At 36.0% G+C, this 23931-nt stretch overlaps 1 protein-coding gene across 1 annotated transcript in view; it reads left to right on the top strand.

Moving 5' to 3' along the window:
- Positions 1-23706, top strand: part of AUH (AU RNA binding methylglutaconyl-CoA hydratase) — a 114016-nt gene extending 90310 nt beyond the window's left edge. Inside the window, exons 7-10 of the mRNA XM_036403421.2 lie at positions 18262-18449; positions 19737-19787; positions 21551-21598; positions 22515-23706. Of these exons, the coding sequence (XP_036259314.1) occupies positions 18262-18449; positions 19737-19787; positions 21551-21598; positions 22515-22592 (365 nt within the window). The 3' untranslated portion in view covers positions 22593-23706. The remainder of the gene's footprint in view (positions 1-18261; positions 18450-19736; positions 19788-21550; positions 21599-22514) is intronic.
- The last annotated feature ends 225 nt before the right edge of the window (positions 23707-23931 follow it).

Raw genomic sequence — 23931 nt, 5'->3', positions numbered from 1 at the left:
TCTGTGTAGTGTTCACTAATTTGCTTTAAACACAAGGCATTGTTTGTTTATGAATGTCAATAAAAATTATAATTTCTTCTTGGCACAAAGAGTTTCAGAAAGCCAGAAGGAGCTCTGTACAAACCTAATTGGTAATACTATCTCAAAGTGACTCAAATATGTGTATATACATAATGTGTATATATTATATATTTGTTGCAGCTGTGATTTTCTAGATTTGGAAAGACAGACACATGCAGTTAGAAAACAAAGTCGATTTTCTAATGTTTCAATGGCTTTGGTGTTTCTAAATTGCATTTGAAAAGTACACTACAAATTGACTAATCTATTTAAATTAAATAAATTAAAGATAGTTATTACTCGCTCTGTTTTAACTTCTTCTATCTGAAACAATTAAAAGGGTATGATGAAATAAATATATATATGAGTTGAGTTGTTTGACAGAATAATGTCTGTGGCACTGATTCTGGTTGTAGTGCTGTGTGATGAGGAGAGATTGTTGTAGTTCAGTTTCATCTCTAAAGAAGTCAGATTATTCCAAGAAACAACACTGTGTATGTGATAGAGAACTACTCCATAAGGAAAAAAAACCCACAAAGAATAGCTTTAGTGGATGTTACCTCTCTCTGAAAGCTTTAAGATATTCAGAAGAGGACATGAGATTCCTTGGAAAGGTTGCAAGGACACCTTCCACTAAAACAGGGAGATCAAAGCTTCATCTTGCCTGGCTTTGGACACTTTCAGTGGTAGGGTATTGACAGCTTCTGTGAGCAACCTGTTCCAGTACCTCACCACCCTCACTGTAAAAAAAATAATTCTTCCTTATATCTAGTATAAATCTACTCTCTTTTTGTTTAAAGCCATTAAATATTGTTCCACTGCAACAGGCCCTACTAAATCTCTCTTTCTGATAAGCTCCCTTGAAGTATTTAAAGGCCACAGTAAAATTCCCCTGGAGCCTTCCAACCCCAACTCTGTCAGCCTTTTCTCATAAGAGGGATACTCCAACCCTGGATCATTCCTGTGTCTCTCCTCTGGTCTCAATCCAACATGTCTATATCCTCCCTGTGCTGGGACCCCAGAGCTGCATGCAGGGTTCCAGGTGGGCTCTCAGCAGAGCAGAGCAGAGGGGCAGAATCCCCTCCCTGGCCCTGCTGCCCACGCTGCTTTGGATGCAGCCCAGGACACGTTTGGCTCTCTGGGCTGGGAGTGCCCATGGCTGGGTCATGTCCAGCCTCTCACCCACCAGCACACCCAAATCCTCCCCAGGTCTGCTCTCCATCTGTCCCAGCCTGTGCTGATACTGGGGGTCTCCATAGCCCAGGTGTAGCTCCTTGTACTTGGTCTTGTTAAACCTCATGAGATTCACATGAGTCCAGTTCTTGAGCTTGTCTAGGTCCCCATCCTATCCTTCAGGTGTGTCAACACCACCACTCAGCTTGGTGTCATCTGCATATTTGCTGAGGGTGCACTTGATCCTGATGCCTGTGTCATTGCTGAAGATGATAAACAGCGCTGGTCTCAGTACAAACCCCCTGAGGGAGACCACTTGTCACTGATGTCGATCTGGACATTGAACTGTTAACCAGTGTCCTCAGGATGTGACTGTCCAACAAATTCCTTATCCACCAAACAGTCCACCCATGAAATCTATCTCTTCAGTTTAGGTAGAAGGGTGTTAAAGGGGAGTGTGTCAAATTCTTTACAGAAGTCCAGATAAATCATAGCTTTCTTTGTTCACTGATGGAGTAATTCCATCATTCAAGGTCACTGGGTTGGTCAGGCAGGACTTGCCTCTGATGAAGCTGTACTGGCTCCCTCGAATTAACTCCCTGTTCCACATATACTTCAGAGCTTTTAGAAGGATCCATTCTATTATCTTCCCAGAAGTAGAAGTGAGGCTATTGGGTCACTAGTTCCCAGATAGGTACACTGTTTCCCCTTTTCTCACCTACCTGGGACTTCACCTGAATGACATGACTTTTCGAATATCATGGCGAGTGGTTTGGCAACTACATAATTAGAGAATTACAGAATATTTGGAGTTGGAAGGACCCACTAGGATCATCAAAACCCACTTTTAAGTGAAATGGCCCATATGAGAATTGAACCCACAATCTTGGTGTTACTAGCACCACACTCTGATCAACTGATCTCATCTCAGGGTCTCATCAGCCTCAGGACTCTGTAAAGCATTTCATAAGGTCCCACAGACTTATATGTACGTTCAGGTTCCTCAGGTGGTGATGAACCGATCTCTTACAGTGCAGGAACTTTGGTCCTCCATCCTTGTCTTGTGGTGTGACCACTTCAGAGCTGTTGGAAGAGAGGCTGCCACTAAAGACTGAAGCAAAGCAATTGAGTCTTCATGTACTATTCACTTGTCTGCTGCTTCCCAATGACATTTACTTGTTTCTGTCCAGGCCTAAGCATTACTCTCCTTGTATTGAGAGGCTGAAGTCAGGTGCCAGGGCAGAAATCTTAGGCGTTTGCCTGTGCTCTTGGTTACCCTTTTGCAATGCACACCATATTACAGCGTATGGATGGATGCAGAGCACTCCAGTGGATGGATATTCACAGATCATAGGGACTGTATGGAAGGAACACACAGCTCAGGACCTTTTTAGGAGGAAACTGTACTTCAACAGGAAGCAAAATTGGAGAAGAAATGGGGTTTTGGGAGGAGTTACATTAGCTTTTTTAGGAGGAGGAAATAGGTAGGTGATCCTGGAACTTGAAGGATAAGGTTTTAAGGAACTAGGAGCTGAGGGAGAGGAAAACTGAGGGAGTTAAACAGCTGCAACACTGAGGAGGGGATTGGGGCTGATAACTCAGCAAGGAAATGAGAAAAAGGGCAGGGCACAGAGTGTCCAGATGGACAGATGGTCCATCAAAACATTTGAATGAATATAAATCAGAGATGATTGTGCTTGCTAAAACACAGTCCCTTACAGAGCTGGGAATGGAGCTAGTTTTTTTTGAAGACACTATGCTGGAATAGAGGAGTTACTTCAAAATTTATTTGTTTTAAGTATTACTTAAGCTGTGTGGAGTGAACACAAATGATTCTCAGTTAGAATGTACTTAACTTGCTTTATTTAATTAACTTTGAGTTTCCTTAGTTCAATATAAATCAGTCTGATATTTTTGAATCCTCCCATCCAGTCATCCTGCAGGTTATATTACTCTTCTGTCATCAGCAGTCCCAACTGCAGTATGTACTGTGCTCTACATGGCATTCAGTATTGCTGTAGGAAAATTTTACTGTTCTCTTTTAGCAGCAGGGAAATCCAGAACCTTGCAGCTGAAGATAATATGCCTTATATGGTTCCTCAAAAAGTCTACTTTATATGGTTCCTCATACAGATTCTGAAAAAACAGAAACAGGGACAACGCCTTGAAGATTATACAGACATATGTAAAATGCATTTTGGCAAAGACTGAAAATTGAAGCACCCAAAAATTAGCTACTTAGATGCAATTTTGCACAAAACTGTACAATATAGCTTGTAAAGTTTTAAGCCAGCTATTCATTCTTTATTCTGTATATTCTTTCATTTCATGGGCATATGTACTGGTGCAGTTCTTAATGAGAAATTTTTGAAGACTGAAAGTTCCCCAAATATATTGTGCCACTTGCAAATGACACTGCTACCAAAATCAGGCCAAATTTAACTCTGTATTCCAATGTCAAAATTTAGAGTGACTCAAAACAAGGCTTTTATTTTTCTTCCTCTCCCTTCCCCCTCCCTTTTCTTTTCCTTCCCTTCCCTTTCCTTTTCTTTACTCTCCTTTCTTTTTTGAGCAAGTCACATTTTCCTATGAGCTTCATTCTTAGGTACAGCTGAACTTTTTTGGCTGAATTAGGAAAATGTGTTCAATATGAACTGATTGCTGGACTCTTTATAATACTTATAAAGGGAAGAACTTTTTAAAAACTTGAGAGACTATGCCCAAATAAAAATAACATTTTGTATTGGGAAATTTTACATTATAATAATAAAGATGATGTTACAAGCACTGCCTGAAGTAGAAATATAAATGCATCATATTGCTAAGGTTCTTTATATTAACTGTTAACTTTTAAATGGATTTTAACTTTTTTAGCATTTTAGAAAAATGAGATCTGTAATAATCTGCTTACGCTATTGTTTCATACAAAGGAAATTAATATGGGCATGAAATGAAAACTGCACAATAGTAGAAAGCTCAAGATTGTTGGACAATGCAATAAGAAATGAAAAATATAGCACCTTAATTCAAAGAGCTCACAAAATTCCGTATTTATTTTTGAAACCTGAATTTCTCTTAGGAAAATTAGTTTGCACTTAAAGTAGCTAAATTAAATGAACTATCGATGTTATCTCTTTGACCAGAGGAGTGTGAGTAGTCTGGATAACTTGATATGTATGCAAGGAAACTGAAAACAAGGAAGACTATTAAGTATAATCCCAACAATAATAGTAGGTACCATGGTATTGTGCAAAAGATACTATCATTTCCTGAAATTGAGGAGATGGGTGAAATACAGTCAGAACTCCCTTTGGTATTCTCTTCACACAGAAGCCTAGAAATATTTTATTAAATATTAATAACAACATAAAAGACCTTTGGTCTTATTTTCATTTTAATTAGGCAGGATATATATGCCATTCACTTTGAAGCCAAATGCTATTCCTTTGTATTAACCTGCGGGGGGTACTAGAAAATTGAACCAAGTAGCATTTAGCTGTTTCTCCTCCTGCCAGAGATAATTAACATTACTCTTTTGCAGACTCTCTTACTGTTACCTGATCCCCATATACAGGTTTCATATTCACTTCCAGAGTTTGAGCAGTAGGGTGTGAAATGCTGCCTCAGCCCATTTCTTACAAATCGGCAGAACTCAGAAAAGGTATTAACCTTCAACTTTAACCTGCTAAACTTACAAGGGAAACCTAATCTCATAATTAAATCAGATTGATGAGACAAAATTGACAGTAATTCCAGGAGGAAAACAAAGCTGTGTATAATGCACTGAAACTTTTTTTTTTGTGGTGAATGATAAAGACAACTGATGAGCCTAAGAATGATAGCTGGTATGGCAGAAGGAAGTAGGAAAATTTTTGACACATTAAGCTAAGACAGGAATTAGTAAGACACAAATGAAATAAAAGGGTAAGAAATTAATTGTATGAAGTCTGCAGGTTTCTAGACTTTTGCTAGACTTTTGGCTAGCTGTTTATGCAACCTTTCTATCTCATACACAGATTTTCCATGCCACATCCAAAGCCTGAGAATTATCTTAAATGGGGCCTTGGAGCTGCTGAGGTAGCAGCCATTGATCCTGGGCCCTTCATTGGGAGAACCTTGAAGAGCTGCCAGGCTTCTTGGCCAACTTTCTCCTTTAGCTAATGGCCTTGGGCATTCACTTCGGCCAGAGCTTGGTGTACTGCAGTCAACTGTCCAGGTAGCCTAGTTCTTCTTTCTTCTTAAACCTAACATATTTATCTTGGTTAGTCCACTGCAGAGCTATAATCTTGCCAATACTTCAGTGTGGGACTGGACCATCATCTTGGCTAAGCTTCCTCAGAGTGAAGAGTCTGATGAACTTAAATGAGTTACACACATTAACTGATGGGAAGCAGACCTGCTTTTACAGAAAACGCACCTCTGTTCTGCTCTAAGAAAAGTATGCCTGAATACTCCACTTACTGATAAATTCACATTTTCTAATGATAGTCAGTGAAACTGTAACAAGTTCAGCTGTCAATACAGTGCCTTTTGACTGAAATTATCTCCTTTGTGCATAAGCATTATGAAACATGATACATTTTTTCACTGACCCCCTCCTTCATAAAGTAGATCTTTCTCCTTTGATTATCTAATACTCAATATTTTGTATATTTTGTTTTCTGCTTATGTAAAATTAACGTCATTCCCTCTTTCCTTTACACTTTTTAGCCTAGGCCTGGGAAAACAATTATTCATTTCTCCATATAAAAAGTACATGAAGGCGATGTAGGAATAACAGGATAACAGGAATGTTATGGAAACAGATTTCAGTAGTATCTATGAGGAAACTGTGTTGTGGTGATGATAAGTAGTTTTCTTTTTCCAAAACTTCTGTATAGTGAAGAAGTATAAACAGCTTTGTTTTGTTAACAAGGTGAAAATCCAGCAAACAGCTTCCTTTATCCCCTAATTGTCCTGACTTTTTAGATACAATTTTAAGTGGGCAACAAAAATACTAATCTCTACTTTTTCTAAATAAACTCACATTAGTCCATTTGTGATACACTGAGGTATTTTCCTGGATAGTTTGTAAATTTTAACAGGTGTAATCAGATTTGTAAGCTTGGAACTTCCACATCTTCTGTAACATATCATATTAGATTCCACCCCTCAGCTTTTAGAAAAGCCAATTTAGCCTTTACACAGTGATTACCGGACTTGGATTAGTCATGATCACAGAGGCTGTGAAACAGATTCTGATGTGTCTCACTTCCCTTGTTCACAGATATTTCAGTTTGTTAGAGCAAACTGAAAATATTAAACCTATATTATACTTCTAGAGCAGTTGGTTTGAATTCGAAAATTTAGCCTTCAAGCAAAAGAAATCCATGTCTTTGCATGTAGGGGGCTGTAAGAGTATGAGCTGTTACTGAGGGGGAGGAAATGGAGAGGAAAAAAGGTTTTGTCAGTGTATACAAGTTTTTGTGGGATCTCAGCACATTGTTCCCAATGTCCAGAGATGCCAGGAGAACCCTTGGGGGTCTCGAAAATCCTGGAATGTTGCCAAGAGTATCTGGTGGCTTGATTTTGATCCATCCACAGAAATAACAAGAGTTTGAGGACAAGAGAATCACTCTAGAGTAAAAGGTGTAAAATAGACACATTTAGAAAGTGAAATATAGACTTTAAGGTTTTTGGGTACAGGGGGGTTATGGAGACAAGATGGAGGGATCAGGGCGTGTCTTGTCCTTCTTCTTCCTTCTTCTTGTCCTCCATCTCCTTTGGTGATGTTGGCATTTGGGGATTGGTTTATGGTGAAGGTGCACTTGCCAACATGGGTGAAAAGCATTGGGAAATAAAGGTAAATATTGTGTACGTAGATATTAGTATAAAAAGACATGACCGCCCCGTGGGTGGTCAGAGAGTGCCTGTGACTGCTTGCAGATCAGACCTCTGTTGGGCAGACAGAAAATTTTGTAGATAAGAAATAATAAACAACCTGAAGACCGAAAAGCTGAAGAGTCCAGACTCGTCCTTTAAAACGCGTGCCACCCAAGAACCACACTACCCGTGTCGGGGCAGAGACAGACAGCCGAACCCGACAAGTTTTAGCAGTTTTTTGTGTCAATTAATACCTGAAAATAGCAACCCTCCCAACTATTCATTTATGAATATTACAAGTGGACATTTTCTATGTTTAAGAACCATTACTACTAAAGAGTTTTGAGGCATAGAAGATAGAAAATATTAGCCTAAACTTTTGGTTTTGCTACATTATAAAGTACTTAAGGATTTTGAGGAACAGAAGATCAAAAGTTATCATCTTTTGTTTCTACTAAAAAGGATAAACAAGACCAAAACCACATGATTAAGCTTAAAAGATAATCAAACTTACTTGTTTCAGAGGTACAGTGGGATACTTATACAAAATACAGTTATGTGTCATTTATCCTGTAACAGATAAAATGCAATTGTTCAAAAATATTTGAATTATATTGTATAGTTGCCATCATGGCATTATAGGACACTGAAGGGTACTTGGAAAACACAACTGAGCATCTCCTGATAGCCATCTCCTGATCTCTCAGCTAGGAAATGTAAAGATATATGAAACATCTGACATCTCTGATACTGGAGCACAGCTTGGTAGTTTGTTTTGGCCCCATTTTCAGCTGCCATGGGGTTGACAACTGTGAAGTAAGTCACATCAATGTGTCAGGCCAACATAAGACAGAGCACTAAATTTGGTCTACTTATGGTCAATGTTAAATCTGAAGGAAATTAAAAATACATTTTTTATATCAGTATGAATTGTGTAGCTCTGTTTTAATTGAGTAGTTTACTTATTTGGAGGTCTGTCATTACTGAATAAGCGTACAGAATCTAATTATTTCCATTCATTTATGACTGTATTATATGAGAAAGAAAAATAGTTTCCAAACTCCTAATGAATTCACTCTTATGTCTGGCATTTTTCTTCAGCCTACAGAAAATTCAACAAATGAAATGGCAATTGTGTAGTCTGCCTCAGAAGAACAGCTGCACAAGTTAGTTCACCACAAAACAAGCTGAACAAAATGATTTATGGAGTAATGTTTCCTTAATTATTTCACAGAACCTTTCTGGCTCTGGAGATTTGTTTGAGCCAACTATTGCAAATCTCTGAATTCCAGAAATAGTAGATTCCTGTCTTCCTTTTTACCTCCATTTTTCATCATGAAAACAAAAGCTGTTACAATCCTTTGTAACTTCATGCTAATAACTCTATATTAATATTATTTATATTTTAATAAGAGATTTAGATCTGGGAAGACAGTGTTAATCAGATGACTGAGTTAATCTAAGTTTTCTCTTGAGTAATTCTAAGCTAATTCTTGCTCTTGCAGTTTTGTGAAACTGTAAAGAAAACTGGAACAGAGTGCAATCTACTTGACATAGTTTTAAGAATGGTGCATATTTTGACATTATTTTGCATCTGAGCATCAAGAAATATGAATAACTACATTGAAACTTGATTTATCTAAATAAAAAGGATGAGGAAAGTTAGTTTAATTTTGATTTTTTAGTTCAATATTCTAATATGAAAAATTCCTGATAGAAGGAGCTCTGTAGTTTATTATGGATAGATTGAAATTCTCCTCTTATCTTGGGCCTTATGTAGTCCTCATAGCATCTTGGCTTCCTTGACTGTGCAAAATGATGAAATATATTTATTGGCCAGAGGAAATTTGGATGGTTCTAAGATTTTTTTTCTGGACATTTCTAGAAAACAACTAAGCTAAAGGAAGCCCTTATTTGCTCTGTTTCTAGGAAGTAGAGTGACGATCTTGCACAAAAAGGAGACATTTAGAAGCTCTGTACAGGGTCACTGAAAATTTTTCTTCCAATTAGAGTCATCTGTTCTAACTCCCTACAATTTCAGGCTTACTCCCTACCCTCAATTTCCCAGTGTTTTTACTTGAAAAATGTCTTTCTCCCCATACCCTGCCTTCCTTTCTGTATATAGTTTATATTTGCAGAAAACATTTCTTCATTCTTGAGGGGGAAGTAGTTGTTTCTTTCCCATTCAGCATGTTTGCAAGAAAACACCGTTGCTCTCATATTTAGGGACCCAAGCCAGAGTATTGTAGGGGATCATGACTGTGTTTATTCAAAGGAGGGTGGGATTGTGGGATTCAAACCTAGCAGCCTGTGCTCACAGCTGCACCTAGCCCTCTGTTCTGTTATGAACCAATAAGGTTGTACTTATTACTAGGACTGGGGAATTATCCATGCAAAACAATTAAAATTGCTTCTCTTCAAGGATACTCCACACATTCAGTGTGACTGCCATGTATGATCACTGTTGCATTAATGGTCTCATTTTTATTAGTTATATTTTATTTTTGTCTGTCCAAACAACCAGGGTTTCCTTTCACACAAGTCTCACTGGTATGAATTAGTATGTGGCTTAAGTACAAGCAACAGGTTAGAAGGGAGGGATAAATTCACTTTAATAAGTTTTTTCCAGGTGTACATAGGACTATTAACATTCGGAGGGTTCAGTTTAATACCTGAACTTAATTATCAACCGAAAATAAGTTGTAAAACTGTAATGTTTGTTTTGTTTCAGAATTTTTTTTACTTTTTTTTTTTTTTTTGCTTCACTAAAAATGTTGGTTTAGAATCTTAAAAACACCTAAAGAAATAAAGATGTATGACAAGGAAATAGATGAGAGAGACTGACAGAACAAAGTAGACTGTCTCAAAATCATGTTTATGTTTTGTAACATAAAAAGGCATAAGGGCCATGCTAACGCATTGCAAGCTTATCTTGCTTTTGGTATTTCACCAGATAGGTCCCCAGAACACCTACAGCACTCTGTGTGACCTTCAATTACATGTGCATGGTAAGATACAACCCTGTTTGTCTAGGATTAAAAATGGAGGTGTGATAAATGCTTTCAATTTTTGAGCTGTTTCAGTGGTCTACTTCCAAGAATAATAAATGTTACAACTGAATCTGGATAGGGAAGAAGGCTGGCAGTAACTAGGGTGAAACATATCACAGGCTTAAAATGAAACAAAAGTAGTCAGTCTTTTTAAAAATACCATTTTATCTAAGAAAAAAAAGAGACTGAGGCCAAGAAGGTGATGTAGGTTCATGCTTGCTCATCAAATTTCTGGCTGTGCAGGCTAATGGACTCTTACAAGGTTTGTCATTTAACCTTTTTTTCCTTAAAGATTCCATTATTCTCTTCAGATTTCAAGTGAAAAGTTTCCTTTATTTAAAGATTTTTTTTTTAAATTTTAGTTTCTTGCTCAAATGCCATGTGTTCTCTGAAGGAGTTAGGCAGTAATAGAACTTTTGATGTCTCCAGGCTCCAGTAAAATGTTTCTAACCTGCTGAGGATTTGGGAGAGCTCAAGCACTGAATCTTTAGTCAAGCCAGATGGGTTGCTGCCAGAGAAGGGTCAGAGGATCTGCATGTAGGAGTGCCCTGATAGAAACTAGGAGCCAGCAGGTGGGCTGTAGCCACAAGTAGAAGCACAAAGTGTTCAGTGGTGGACTCTGCTCACTTCAGAATAGTCCTGCCTGAAGAGCAGGATGAAGCCAGCTAGTCAGAAATGAGTGGTGTTCCCTATCTTGTTGAGGCTTAGTGGTTTTTATACAAACTATTCTTAATGACTTATATTAATTAAAATATATTTGTAAGTTTTTTAATAAGTGCAGTGAAGGGCCCCACAGATGCAGGGCAGCTATTCTAGCTCTTGCTGTTGATACAGGTTCATTTCTTCATTACCTCATGCCTACATAGCCCCTAATGTCTTTCTTCCTGGAATTTGGATGTAGGATGTAAGAAAAACAAAATTAGTGTCTAATTTCTTGATCCTTAAAACTGTAAAGGTCCATTAATTCCAACTCACGTGTGCTTGATTAGGTGACAGAAGAATATAATTAGCACTAGTTTCTTCATCTGTGGGGGAAAGATTGCCATTGCATACAATACATGTTGCATTGCATGCTAAAAACAGTGACTTCTGTCCTGTATTGCTATGTCACAGCAGCAGGCAAGAGGAACATAAAAGGTATTTTCTTAATGTATTTTATTCCTGTAGTGTTGTAACCATCTGTCAGATGACTACTGGGAATAATTGCTTATTTAGTCTCTTTGTTGATTTCCTCTCACATATTGATTTCTGGGTTTTTTTTCCAAGAATTAAAAAATATGAAGAAGGTGATGGAAGAGCTGAAGTTAAGGAAAAATGTTTGAGGAGTCCCAGACAATAAAGTGTTAAAATACCAGTTTGTGCTTATTGGAGTATGTCCACCGTTGCACAGGAACTGGCTTTAAACTGAAATGTTGATACTAATGTATTTCATGTTCCATTTTATGGAACATTTTTCTTTTTGCATTGCATATTGCTATATTAATGCATGCCAGTATTGAAAGATTTGGCCAGGTTTTTTGTAGAATCTGTGTTTTCAAAAATCCCCCCAAATTGTTGTAGATGTTATGTTATAGCCTAAGTACTAGGTAAGCTGCAGTGTAGCTGTAGTGTATGCATCTTCTGCTGGGAGTACATTATACTTACGATGAAAACTGTGCTTGGCATGTACAACTTAATTTGGCATATATTTATCAGTAGAGAGAGTGCTCTGCCTTCTTGGGATTTGGTAGCTGAACCAGGTGAGATTGTGTCCTCCTGCTGTTGCATTGACTTTGCCGTTTTCCCTGAGCTTCCATCGTATTAACTACCAATTCTCCTTTCTTTAGTGCTGCTCAAGTCACAGAATTTCAGGGATGAATAATTTCAGACATCAATTCTTAAAAACCCATTACTCTGGAAGAGTTGAAAGCAGATTAATTTGATAGTAGTCAGGATGGGAGAAAGAATAGAGTTAAGGAATAGGAATTGGTTGAGGGGTTTAGCAGATTTCTTTGCTATGTGGAAGAATAAAATGGTAGATTTCTGTAAGAAGCACTCAAGTGAGGAAAACATTCAAGTCACTTGCTTTTAAGCAGTGAAGACTACAGATTTATTAGTCTGGTTTTTTGCTTTGCTTATTGTTTATTCATTTCAATTCTGTCCATTGAAAACTATAGTAATTGATCCAATTTCAGACTGTGATCTCATTAAAAATATAAGTAAAATAGGATACTACCATGGTAATTAATTTTTCTCTTTCACTTGCCGTAGGTAGTGATAAAAGTTTTTCTCATGTCTGTTTCTTTCTTGTCTTGATTTTCATATTAAATGAAGTTTAGCTGTCATAGTAGATTGAAAAGTATAAGAATATGGACTAGAAAAATTATTTGTTTAAATTCAAGTTAAATAAAAGTTCTTACTTAATATTACACATGAATCCCACATGATTTGTGAAGTATGATCATACAGTGCAGCACTGATCTAAACCTCCTACCTGTTGTTACAGCTGAGTAATGACTTCATAAATCTGTGGGTGTAATTTTGAAACTGGAAAATGCCTTCTCGTGGGCCATTAATATCTATCTGCAGCAAGAAGACTTATGTCTTAATGTGTATATACTTCTGAATTTTGTTTAAGGTGACTGATTGCATCATCAAATAAAATACCAAGCTCCTATATGGAGTAACAGGAAGGCACATGGTCTTACTGAGTATCTCTGTGTGCTCATGCTTGTTGCACTTATGTACACTTAAGTAGACATTAATAAGTAGATGAACAGTCTTTGGCATTTCTGGTTTGTTTTGGGTTTTTTTTCCCTCAAATAATTTCAGTTTAAAAACAAATATAATATTGTCAGCGTGTGCATTAGCTTTGCCTGGAGTTGCAAGTCCTGGGTGTCTATGGGGAATAACAGATCTGTGCTTCTCAAACAGTGTTTTGTCTGACAGCGGAGTTGTTTGTACCATGTTTTTGAGTGAAATGTGAAGTGAGCTCCTTACGCCAGGTGCAGAATCCCTTTTGAAGTGGAGTCCATTTTATAAACTTTGGTTCCAGATGCATTTATTTGGTTCCATCCATTTCACATATTCAGCCATGTGCTAGGAAACCATCTTCTATTTTCTCAATCTACAAGACAATTACTTATTTTGGAAATAAATTAGTTTTTCTAATTTACATGACCATTTCATCTTTCAGTACAAAAGCTGTAATTATTTAACTGCTAGTGAATTCTTAAAGTGTATTTACACTTCCTCTCATGCATCTTAAGCATTCATACATCTTCAAGCCAAGTACTGCATTCTTCTGATTTAAGCTGTCATCTTCAAGCCACCCACACATGGCGGTTTGCTGTAGGTATTTTTCAGATCAGTTTTTAAATAAACCAATCCACAGATGCGGATGAATAGAATGGATTGTGAAAGTTAAGGACTGACTTGCAAATTAAGTGGGCTGTTTTGGAGATGGGGTTTGCCACAGCCAGGCTGGCATATACAGCAAGTTGTCCTGCCTCTTGGACCTCGACTAGGGAGATTATGTCTGGCATGCCTGTAGAGCTTCCTTTGGCTTTACTGACAAGCCAGACTTGTGTGAGCCCTTTGGGCAACCTACTATGAAATTTTGCTAAAAAAACTTCTTTCCTCAGTCACTACAAACCATGGAGCAATCTCTGAGTCAGCTTCAGGCCACTGTCTCAGTCTTGCCTCAGATCTCCAGTCTTTTTCCAAATAACTTTAGCGGCCGTGTATAAGAGTGGCCTTACCTACCGCCTGCTCTTTGTCATCTCAGTGCTTTTCTTCCTCTTACAGAAATAGTGTTTTGTTTCTTTTCTTCTCCATCACGTTTTCACCCTGTCATCTTTTTGCATCTTTATGGGTGTCTTTCCCAGTCTAAGCTGGTTTTGGTTGTTAGTTGGTTCTCTGGTTTGTGCTGGAGAAGGGTTCTTGATGTTTTCTTCTGAGACAAAACTGGGAATGCCTGAGCCCATAAAGATTTATACCTGGATTTAAATTAACTAAAACATACACAACTTCTCAGGATCAAGACCTAATCTTGGAAATAGTCTGTTGGAAAATTGGTGTTGAATGTTATCTTGGTACAGTGTTTAGAATTTAGCATGTTTTGTATTTTGAAAACTTCTTAACTCAGCAACAGATGGCAGGTACTTTTAAAGTGGAAGCTATGTTTGTTACATATTTTTTTCTTACAGACTTTTAAAATAAGACATAACATGACTGAAAAGTGTTATATAAAATAATAACTTTATCCATATTAGGGTTTTTTTGTGGACTTACATTGTTGAGGATTAACTATTATAAATAGTAGTTTTCTGCTTCCATATTTTTATGAGCTTCAATGGAAGACTAAAAAATCTACTTAGAGTTTTCTGCAAAAAAAATCACAAGGATACATTTTACTTCTAATTAGAAGGTTTGTGGATGACTGATTTTGGTTTCACCACTCATTATTACCACTGATTATTAATAAAATATAAGATGTGCACTCTTTAAAAGAAGAAAGCTAGAAACCTGTCAGTTTAATTCATTTGCTGTGACTCAAACAAAGGATAGGATAAGGATAGGATGGGATGGGATGGGATGGGATGGGATAGGATAGGATAGGATAGGATAGGATAGGATAGGATAGGATAGGATAGGATAGGATAGGATAGGATAGGATAGGATAGGATAGGAAGACTGGTTTTTACTTGATTTAGTAAACATGATTATTACTGAATTAAATTTTGGATTTTTTTTTTTGTCAGAACACGATTTTTTCCAATATGTTTTGACAGTGCCGTCAGCTATGAGAAACTACTGACTGTAGATATTCTCTGCCAGAATGATGAATCTATTTCCAGTAAGCTGGTTGCTTCATCTTGTTGGATATACTCTTGGGCATTTATCACGTAATTCCCTTAATTCAAACCAGTTGTGTAAATATTTTGTAAATGATGAATTACTCACAGTAAATAAATATTCATACAAAATCAACTATTTGTTAAATTTTTTAAAATACCGTTTAATAGTTTTTGTACCAGAAATTAGCAGTCTTTTGTTTACTGTGTCTTTTCACAGTAAACAAACTTTAAATACGTAATAATGTATCTAAAAATGCTAGTTGCAATTATTACAACATTGACTGTATACCATTTCAGGTAAGAACACATTTACTTTGCAACTGCATGTTAAATACTTTTATCAGCACAGTGAGTAATACCAGATCACTAGTCCTTGAAATAACATGTCATTAAATTTGTGAAGATGAAACAACTTCTCCCATCAAATTCTGCACTACATTTAGATGAAATGCCTTGGTTAAGTAACGTCTTTGAAGACTGGGTGTTACTTCCTTTAGCTCTGATTATAGTTGGCAGACACTATGTGTTCTTTGTGTATTACCAAAACAGAACATCTATCTGTGGCATACTCCATCTTTTCTTCATAAATAGATGCAGCTTCAGTGTGGTGGATGTATTATAGTGTGTTGTTTGCATTTGATTAATTTGGTCTTACAGCTTTTGTGTGTGCAAGTTTGTTACCCCTACTACTGAATATATATGATTGATGCAGTGAATTGTTGGTTCCTGTTCTGTAAATATTAATCAAAGAGTATGCTCCTCTGCTAAATGGCTTTTCAGTGTAGGAGGCAGCAAAACAACTATAGTCTGCTTTTTTTTTTTCCTCTTTAATCATTATTGTGTAAGACACTGGCAAGAACAGTTTTTTTTAATCTATAAACACTCTTTCATGCTTCAACATATCCATTGTTTGGTCAAAGTTATGAAATATTGTTGCTCAATGAAACTTTGTTTTCAGCATTTCCTGGTAAAGCAGTAATAGAAGAGATAAAACAGTAAAGGGGCAGATAATTAAGTAAAGAAAAATACTAGGAATACGTGCAAGAAAGCAGCAGAAGATGCAGAGTCAGTAAATACAGCCTCATATGGTTTCAGGTCTTATGATTTGGACAAACAATTTTCTTTAATCAAAAGCCAAACTGGATGCTTTTCTAGATTCCATGGCTGCCATGAAAGGAATAATTTGTGACTAAAATATTCTTAAGGAGAATAATTTAGACATTTGCTATGTTCCAATGTGTCCTTAAAATGTGTATAAGAATATATGTTGATTAGTGTGACAGCTTATTTGGGTGAGAAATTAAGACATTCAGTGTTTAAATAAAAAACCCAATAAATGTTTGGTGGGGATGGTGGTGGTGGAACAGCTCAGTATCAGAAACAGTGAGTTTCTTGGAAACACAGATCACATTTTTCTGGCATGTAGGTCTGGTATAAATTTGATAGATACAGCTTTAGTCATTCTCCATGAATGTCACCAGTGAGGCAAGCCAAGGCCGAAGGGAAGGCTTATGCTTCAGAGTTTGTAGTGTTTTTTGGGATCCAGTGTGGGATTACTTTCATGTATGTGCATCCCTTGCCCCTTTCTTAAAGATGTCCCTAAATTGTGCTGGTAGCAAAATTTTACCCTAGCACTATCACATAGCTTTAGAAATTAGCAGAATTAGCAGAATTTATTGAATATCTGTTGCCCTTGACCATTAGGACTGACTTGCTAAAATCCTCTCAAGCACTGCAGGATCATAGAGAATATCACATTATTTGTATTTACTAATGCTTTTGTTCTACAAATTTTATTTTAATAGTTATAATAATTTTTTTCATTCCTCCAGTTTTTGACTGGAAAATGTAACTCAGTTTTTGTTATAGACCATCATCTTCTACTATTCTAGAAAGACAGAAATCCTCCAAACTACAATTTTGTATTTTGTAAGATGTTCAAAGGCAGATCTGATTTTATGGAAAAAAATACAGTAGTACTGAAGCTTATTGTTCAGAAAAATAGTAGTTGAAAGCTGAATTATTACATCACAAAAAATTTAGTTTGTTTCCAGTCAGTTTGTTTATCTCATAATGTATTGAAAGTATTTTCAGGAAACATCACTGAGAACTGAATGGCTTGAATAAAATACTGGTGGTTTAGTCCACATTATATAGTAGAAATTAAAATATTTTGTTAGTTGAACACACATTTGCACAGTGTTATACTGCCCAGCTTTGAACAACTCCTATAAATAGTCCTCTTGCATATATACATATATTTACATTTAAATATATTAGCATGATCTTGCAGAAATAAGTTTTTGGAAAGAAATTTTTGCTTACAGATTGTTTTTGTAAATTGAGTATTTGTTTCAGATCCATGTCAGAATGGTAGACCTTGTGATTTTCAAAATCCTTTTTCCTGGATAAAGGCTATTTCTGCTGTCTTAATTCATAAACATGTGCTTCAGTGATTTGAATCTACATCTTCCATTTTGATAATGGTTATTCCCACATTCTCACTGTTTGTTAGTTCTCAAAAGTTAATTGTTAGCCCAGCTAAGCATTCTTAATTTCTGGTTAATGTAGTTACTGCTTATTGACTTCGTGAAATTGCTGATAAGTCAAAGAAGTTTTAAATGTGCTAAGAAATGCTAACTCTTATAAAGTTGGATGCTTTTCTCCGCTGATCTGCACCTGTCATTGTTCTTCCCTAGTTTTTGTAATCACACTTCAAGTTTGTAACAATTATGCAGGAGTAAGAGAAGAGGCAAAACCACGGCTTCTTAGAGACCTTGTCTAGTAATGCTTTTAGTTTAGTTTACCTGTAAATATTGTCCCTAAGGTGCAAATTCTAGAATGGACTTATTAAGGTATATTTTCTTTCTAAGTATAGTTCTTTGAAAGTGGTGATTTATATAATAAAAATACGTAGTTTTCAAAAGAAACAGAGGGTTTGGATTTGTTAATTACTGTCAAGTAGTTTTTCTTCAGCTTTTGGCTGATACAAGTAAGGTAACTTGTCTGTAATAGAACAGAATCTCTAGTAATAGTACCTATTTTCAGTTATTTACATGTCTTTCTAAGAAACAGGGCAATTGATTTCAATTTAGATGTAGTCTGAAAAACAGAAGAAGGTACTTAATATTGCCGTTGTACTAGTTGAATTTCTGTATGTCTATGTAGTTGTTTATGGAATTTAAAATGAAAATACTTGAGATGAGTAAGGCATCTACATTTGTGGTATAGATACATGGGAAACTAATAGTTGCATTTTGTCTTTTTACAAACCCTAGGGGGGACACAAAGATTACCTCGCACAATTGGAGTGTCATTGGCAAAAGAACTAATCTTCTCTGCACGCATTGTAGATGGTGAGGAAGCAAAATCAATAGGATTGATTAGCCATGTGGTAGAACAGAATGAAGCAGGGGATGCTGCATACAGAAGAGCATTAGCTCTGGCGAGAGAATTCTTACCTCAGGTATTACAAATTATTTTTATTTAGTTTTTTAGTTTTTACCAAATAATAACGCTGAAAAAGAAACAGCTTTATTAAAGAGAACTGTCACAGAATTATGTATTGAAAAGCTGTGCTAATTATGTAACAAGTAATTTGAAGTTTTCTCTCTTGTATTGAATGGTGTTATATGGTAATTATTTCATAGTGAAGGAAAAAACCTCCATCACTCCTTATCTTGCCATGATCTGGTCTGTGTTTTCATTATATATTCTGGCTTTCAACTTTTAAACAAGAAAAAAAAAATATACAGGTTTAATTTTTAGTAGAGCAGTTATTTTAATGGATTACTTTGTTGCTGTGGAGCTCCTCAGAAGAGAGGCAAAACGTCCCCAGTAGAAAATTTATAGAAGGCAGAAAAAGAAAATAATTAGTGGACGACTTTATTGGATCACAAGTGTAACAGCTAAAATTTTTCATTGAAAAGTAAAATGTTACAGCTTAGGTATGGCATTTATTGGTGGTTATTTGTGTCTTAAGCACCTTGATAGAAAGACAATTAAAATTTAAAATACAGTAAAAATTTTAACATACAGTGGTTCTGGAAAGTTGATTGATGGTTACAACTTTTTATCAGTACTGTCTCATAAGCATTTGGCTTTTCCCAAATCAACAGGCCTGAATATATAGAACCTGATGCTGATGGATATGCACAGGACTGACATGATTCCCAAAGATGTCTTGCAGTTCTGCAGCACATTGGAGGCAAATGTGAGAATCCCTCTGCTTATTGGGGATCTCAGCTGCTCATGGGAGAGTGTCATCACTTGACCAGAGCAGGCTTTGCAATAGCATACTGTAGGTTTGAAGCTTGCATCAGTTAATTTTATTTCATGATTACTTATTTTCACATGTCTCCATTGTGCAGTAGTAGGGATATAGGACTGACCTTGCAAAGACCTATAATGATGTATCTTAAAGTGGCCATTCTGAGCCTTGTTTTGAAGGAAATTGATAAAACTTGACAAATGTGGACACACTCAGCACCTTTGAAGCATAAACCAAACACAATAATTAGGTTCTTTTGAAAATAGTATACTTTTACTTTTTCTTAATATTCAAACTATCAGTTTAGAAGCAAGTGTCTATTATAGTGATAAAATCTAGGATATATGACTTATATATTGTAAATTTAACAATAGTCCAAAGTCTAGATGATCCTAATATAAGATTAGGATTATGTGCAGACTCTTTTGTTACAAATCTTGCAGGTTTTGATAACATGTAAATAAACTTTTTCTCTCATTTTAGGGACCAGTAGCAATGAGAGTTGCAAAACTGGCTATCAATCAGGGAATGGAGGTAAGGATCTGTACTTTCCATGAGAGTAGGCTGGAAGTCAGGTTGGCAACAGTTGTACTGAGGTGAAATTCTTTTTCTAGAATTGTTTTTATTTCATCGTTGTGTAGTCTTTCAAAGTCTGTTTGGTCAAAACTTTCTAAAGAGTAAAATGTAATTTTTTAAATCTCAGGCTGATTTCTGTAAAAAGGCTTAGTAACCTCAAGAGTAGTGTAATCTGCTAATTATTAATAGTAGAAAGTAAACATAAACTACTGTGAACAAATTGTGTTTCAAATCTCAGGTGGGAAAAATGATCAAGTCATACTCTGTTAAGTCTGTCAAGCTCTCAGTGTTTAGTAACTAATAAAGTTAAAGGCTGAAGGGCATATTATTTTTTAAAAATAGTTTAATAGCAGTTAGTGTTAAAATTGTACCTGGAACCTGATTTCATATTTGATTCTGATTACCACTCCATTGCCACACTATTGAACTAGCTCTAAAGCCCATCTGGACATGTGTTTTACTTTAGTTTTACATATCCTAATGCTGAGTTCAGCAGGTCTGTTAATTTTTAAAGTTAGGCTCTGCACCAAAACACTTTGTAGCTCAACCTGTTACAAGGGAAAGAGGATCATACCATGTGCAGCATATGAGTCCAAGAAGATGAATTTGTCCTTTTTTCTTAAAAGTCACAAAAACAACCAGTGAGCTCAGCAAAGCGTAATACCAGTAAGTGGTGGCCTGAGAATCAAACTCAGATGCCATTGCACAGAGTATGTTAGTTTTCCACAGCAAGGAATGGTGGAATTTGAGATTGATTTCAATACCCAAGGTTCAAAATGCTACAAGCTAAGTTATCTGACTGCCAGATACAGTGGATTGAAAGGTCAAAATAATGGTGTTTAGAGAATTAGGGATGATAGGGTTAGATGGTCTCTGAATGATCATCTCTAGTTCAATCTTGAGGCCCAAGACAAGATCTACTATATCAAAACCAATCAAGCCAAATGGTTATTCAAGCTGTTGTTACAAAACTACCATGGCACAGATTTCATAGCTTCATTTGATAACTTACACTCTAACTTATCTCCCCTTGAAAACTGATTGTGGTGCATAGCCCTAGTCCTTCTGGTGGTCACGGGGAGAGCTAGTGAATTCTGTAGCATGTGGTGCTTAAGACGGAGAAATCACGAGGCCAAAATTCAGCCTTTTCAACTGTTCAGGACATCTCACAAAGAAACTAAATGTATTAAAAATAGATGATGATGATGATGATGATGATGATGATGATGATGATGATGATGATGATGATGATGCAGGACAGCCATGGTCCTCTTTATTTTTCTGTTTTAAATACTTTTGAACTTGAATTTGTGTTTATTTTGTGGTATGCTATCCTATTCTTATATGATATTTTGAAGGTACATTGTTTCAGAAAAAAAAAAAGTAATCATACAGTGCATCTTTTCCTCTGTAGTAAATGAAACTATTATAAATGTACAAGTAGCTAATGGTTTTTACCCAACCAGATGACTTGTAGTAAAGAGCAAGTGTAGCACATGCTAGTTGTATGGCTAAATCAGGAGTCTTTTACAGAAATACTAACCACTCTTACCACATGTCAGTGTAGCATTTAAAGTAGTAGTAGAACTTTGCACAAGTATTTTAGTATGTGGCATATAAAAACACAATATTTATGTTAGCTGTGAGTTGTAATTTAGATATTATGAATAATATATAATAAATAAAAATTCTTGTAAAAACCGTTGTATTCTTTTCCTCAGGTCGACTTAGTAACAGGTTTAGCAATTGAAGAAGCTTGTTACGCTCAGGTATGTAAATACGATTACATGAAGAAAACACAGAAAACAGGCTTTGTGATGCCTTTTATGAAACATGCAGAAATTTAACTGGATATTGCTTTGTGATTTCTTCTGCAAACTTCTGGGCATTTTATTTAAACTTCCATCTACTTGGTCTGATTTTGTAAGGAATTTAAGGGAGGAAGTGTAGTTCAGGACACATCGGTACCAGTACTGTTAGGGTGAAGGTAGTGAAGCATACCAGCCATACACCTAGCCAGTCATATACTACCATGCCAGTCCAAGAACTGCCTTGCTTTTGCTTTGTTTTGGTTTAACATGAAAGAATACAAAGGACACTTCACTAACACATGCGCTAGTGGCATATGTGCTAACCAATAAAAATTTGAGACAAACCTCTTTGCCAGTGAAACATGGGAATGATGTGTTTGAGATTATATGTTCTTAGACTTTGAGACAAGATTTTTATGATGGAAATAGAAGCATCAGCATTATATGCTTATTTAAGATGTGGTAGTCAGGTTATTAACCTTCTCCCCCCTCCCAAAAACCCAAAATTAACCCAAAAATAAAACCTCCAAGAAACCCAAACCCCACTTTCCTCTCTTTCCCCCACCTCCCACCCCCAAAAGAAAAACAAAACCACAACAAACCTCAAATCCTACAGAATTATTTTAACTCATCTGTTTGGAGAAAAGGTACTCCTTTCTCCATCCAAATTGTTCATCAGCCTTTTGTCATGCCCTTGAAGAGTCTGATACATTCCTATATCTGACTATATAGTTTTATTTTTTCTGTTGTATTATAGTTACTATAGTTTTTCTGATGCATCTTGGATGCATTGAAGAACTAGGATTTGTATGAAAATATTTTTCTTGGTATTGTTTTTGGTGTCAATAATGAATTGTTACTCTGCTCATTGCAGACTATCCCAACAAAAGATAGAATTGAAGGCCTTCTTGCATTTAAGGAGAAGAGACCTCCTCGCTACAAGGGAGAATAAAAGAATCTGATGCCTTTAAAATACAGGGGGATAAAAGTACTTCTATGAGGACCATTAAGGTGCACTTTGCATCTGCACCTGGAATATCACAATCACCAAAGTAACAGCAAATCATACAGATGTTACAACATTTTGAATGTGTCCATACTTGTACGAAGCCAAGATAGAAATGTGTGTCACCTCATGCTCATTACAGTTCCTGATGGTTGATCTGTGTAATGACAAAGTCACAGGTTCATGCAGCATTTTTAAAATTTCACGTGTAGAAACATACCATTCCACAATTGAAAAAGCTCTGTAATTCTTTACATAGAAAAAATGTATCTGTGATGTTAAGCATAAATCTGCTATATCATTTTATCAAAACAAAAGCAACTACTGAACACCAAAAATAAGAAATTGTACCAAATATGCATTTAAATGATTCTGTATATCAGTAAAAATTATATTTGAGTATTCTATCAGAATATCTATATTAGTAATAAAGCTAGGGGAAATGAAAAGGATTATAATTTAGAAAATGTTAAGCTTTGTTGATCTTACTTCCTCTATCATGAGCAAAATGAAAATCACTTTAGGACTTAATGGTGTCCTTTTGATAAAGTTGGTGCCATTATATTAATTTAATTGTATTAAATGAAGACATTTTTGAGGCCAGCCTATAATTACACATTCTTGTATGTTAAACCTGTCTTTGTCTTGCATTTTTCCAACATATCATTTGATCAACACTGCAGTGGAACTTTATTTCATTTGCCCCAGTTGTTTTAAATTTTTAATGATTGTATTAAAGATGGTTGTGCGGGGATATGACCAATGTGCTGTAATAGAACCTAGAATTACCTTAATCTCCAGAATATTTCTTTTGCAAGTTTTATGAATGTATATTTATATACAACAGAGATAATGGTGAAAGGTTCTTTATTTTGTGTTGGCCTCAGAGTTCTTTTCATGCATTGCAAGAGAAATGCAGTAGGTTTCAAGGTGAGAAAACTTGTGATTCATACTGTGTATTTGCAGCGGATGCAGCATATATAGCAAATGTCTAGAAATAACCTTGTAGAAAGTATTTTTGTTAATTTGACTGGAAAATAAACATGGCTTAGCAGTCCAAGGCTGTCTTTTTATATGAAAACAAATTTATTCCTGCTGGGTTACCATTGGCTCATGAAACTTGTGCATGCTTTGCTGTTTCTGCAACATTAGTTATGGTCACTGTCCATATCTATGATGATAAAGCAGCTCATCAACATGAAATGACAAGAACTCATTTAAATTCATATTTAGACATATCATTACATGTAAATTGATTATAACTGGTAGAACTCACACTTTGTTG

Source organism: Molothrus ater, chromosome Z (genome assembly GCF_012460135.2).
Source record: "Molothrus ater isolate BHLD 08-10-18 breed brown headed cowbird chromosome Z, BPBGC_Mater_1.1, whole genome shotgun sequence".
NCBI lineage: Eukaryota > Metazoa > Chordata > Aves > Passeriformes > Icteridae > Molothrus > Molothrus ater.
This window is presented reverse-complemented; position numbering and strand designations above follow the sequence as displayed.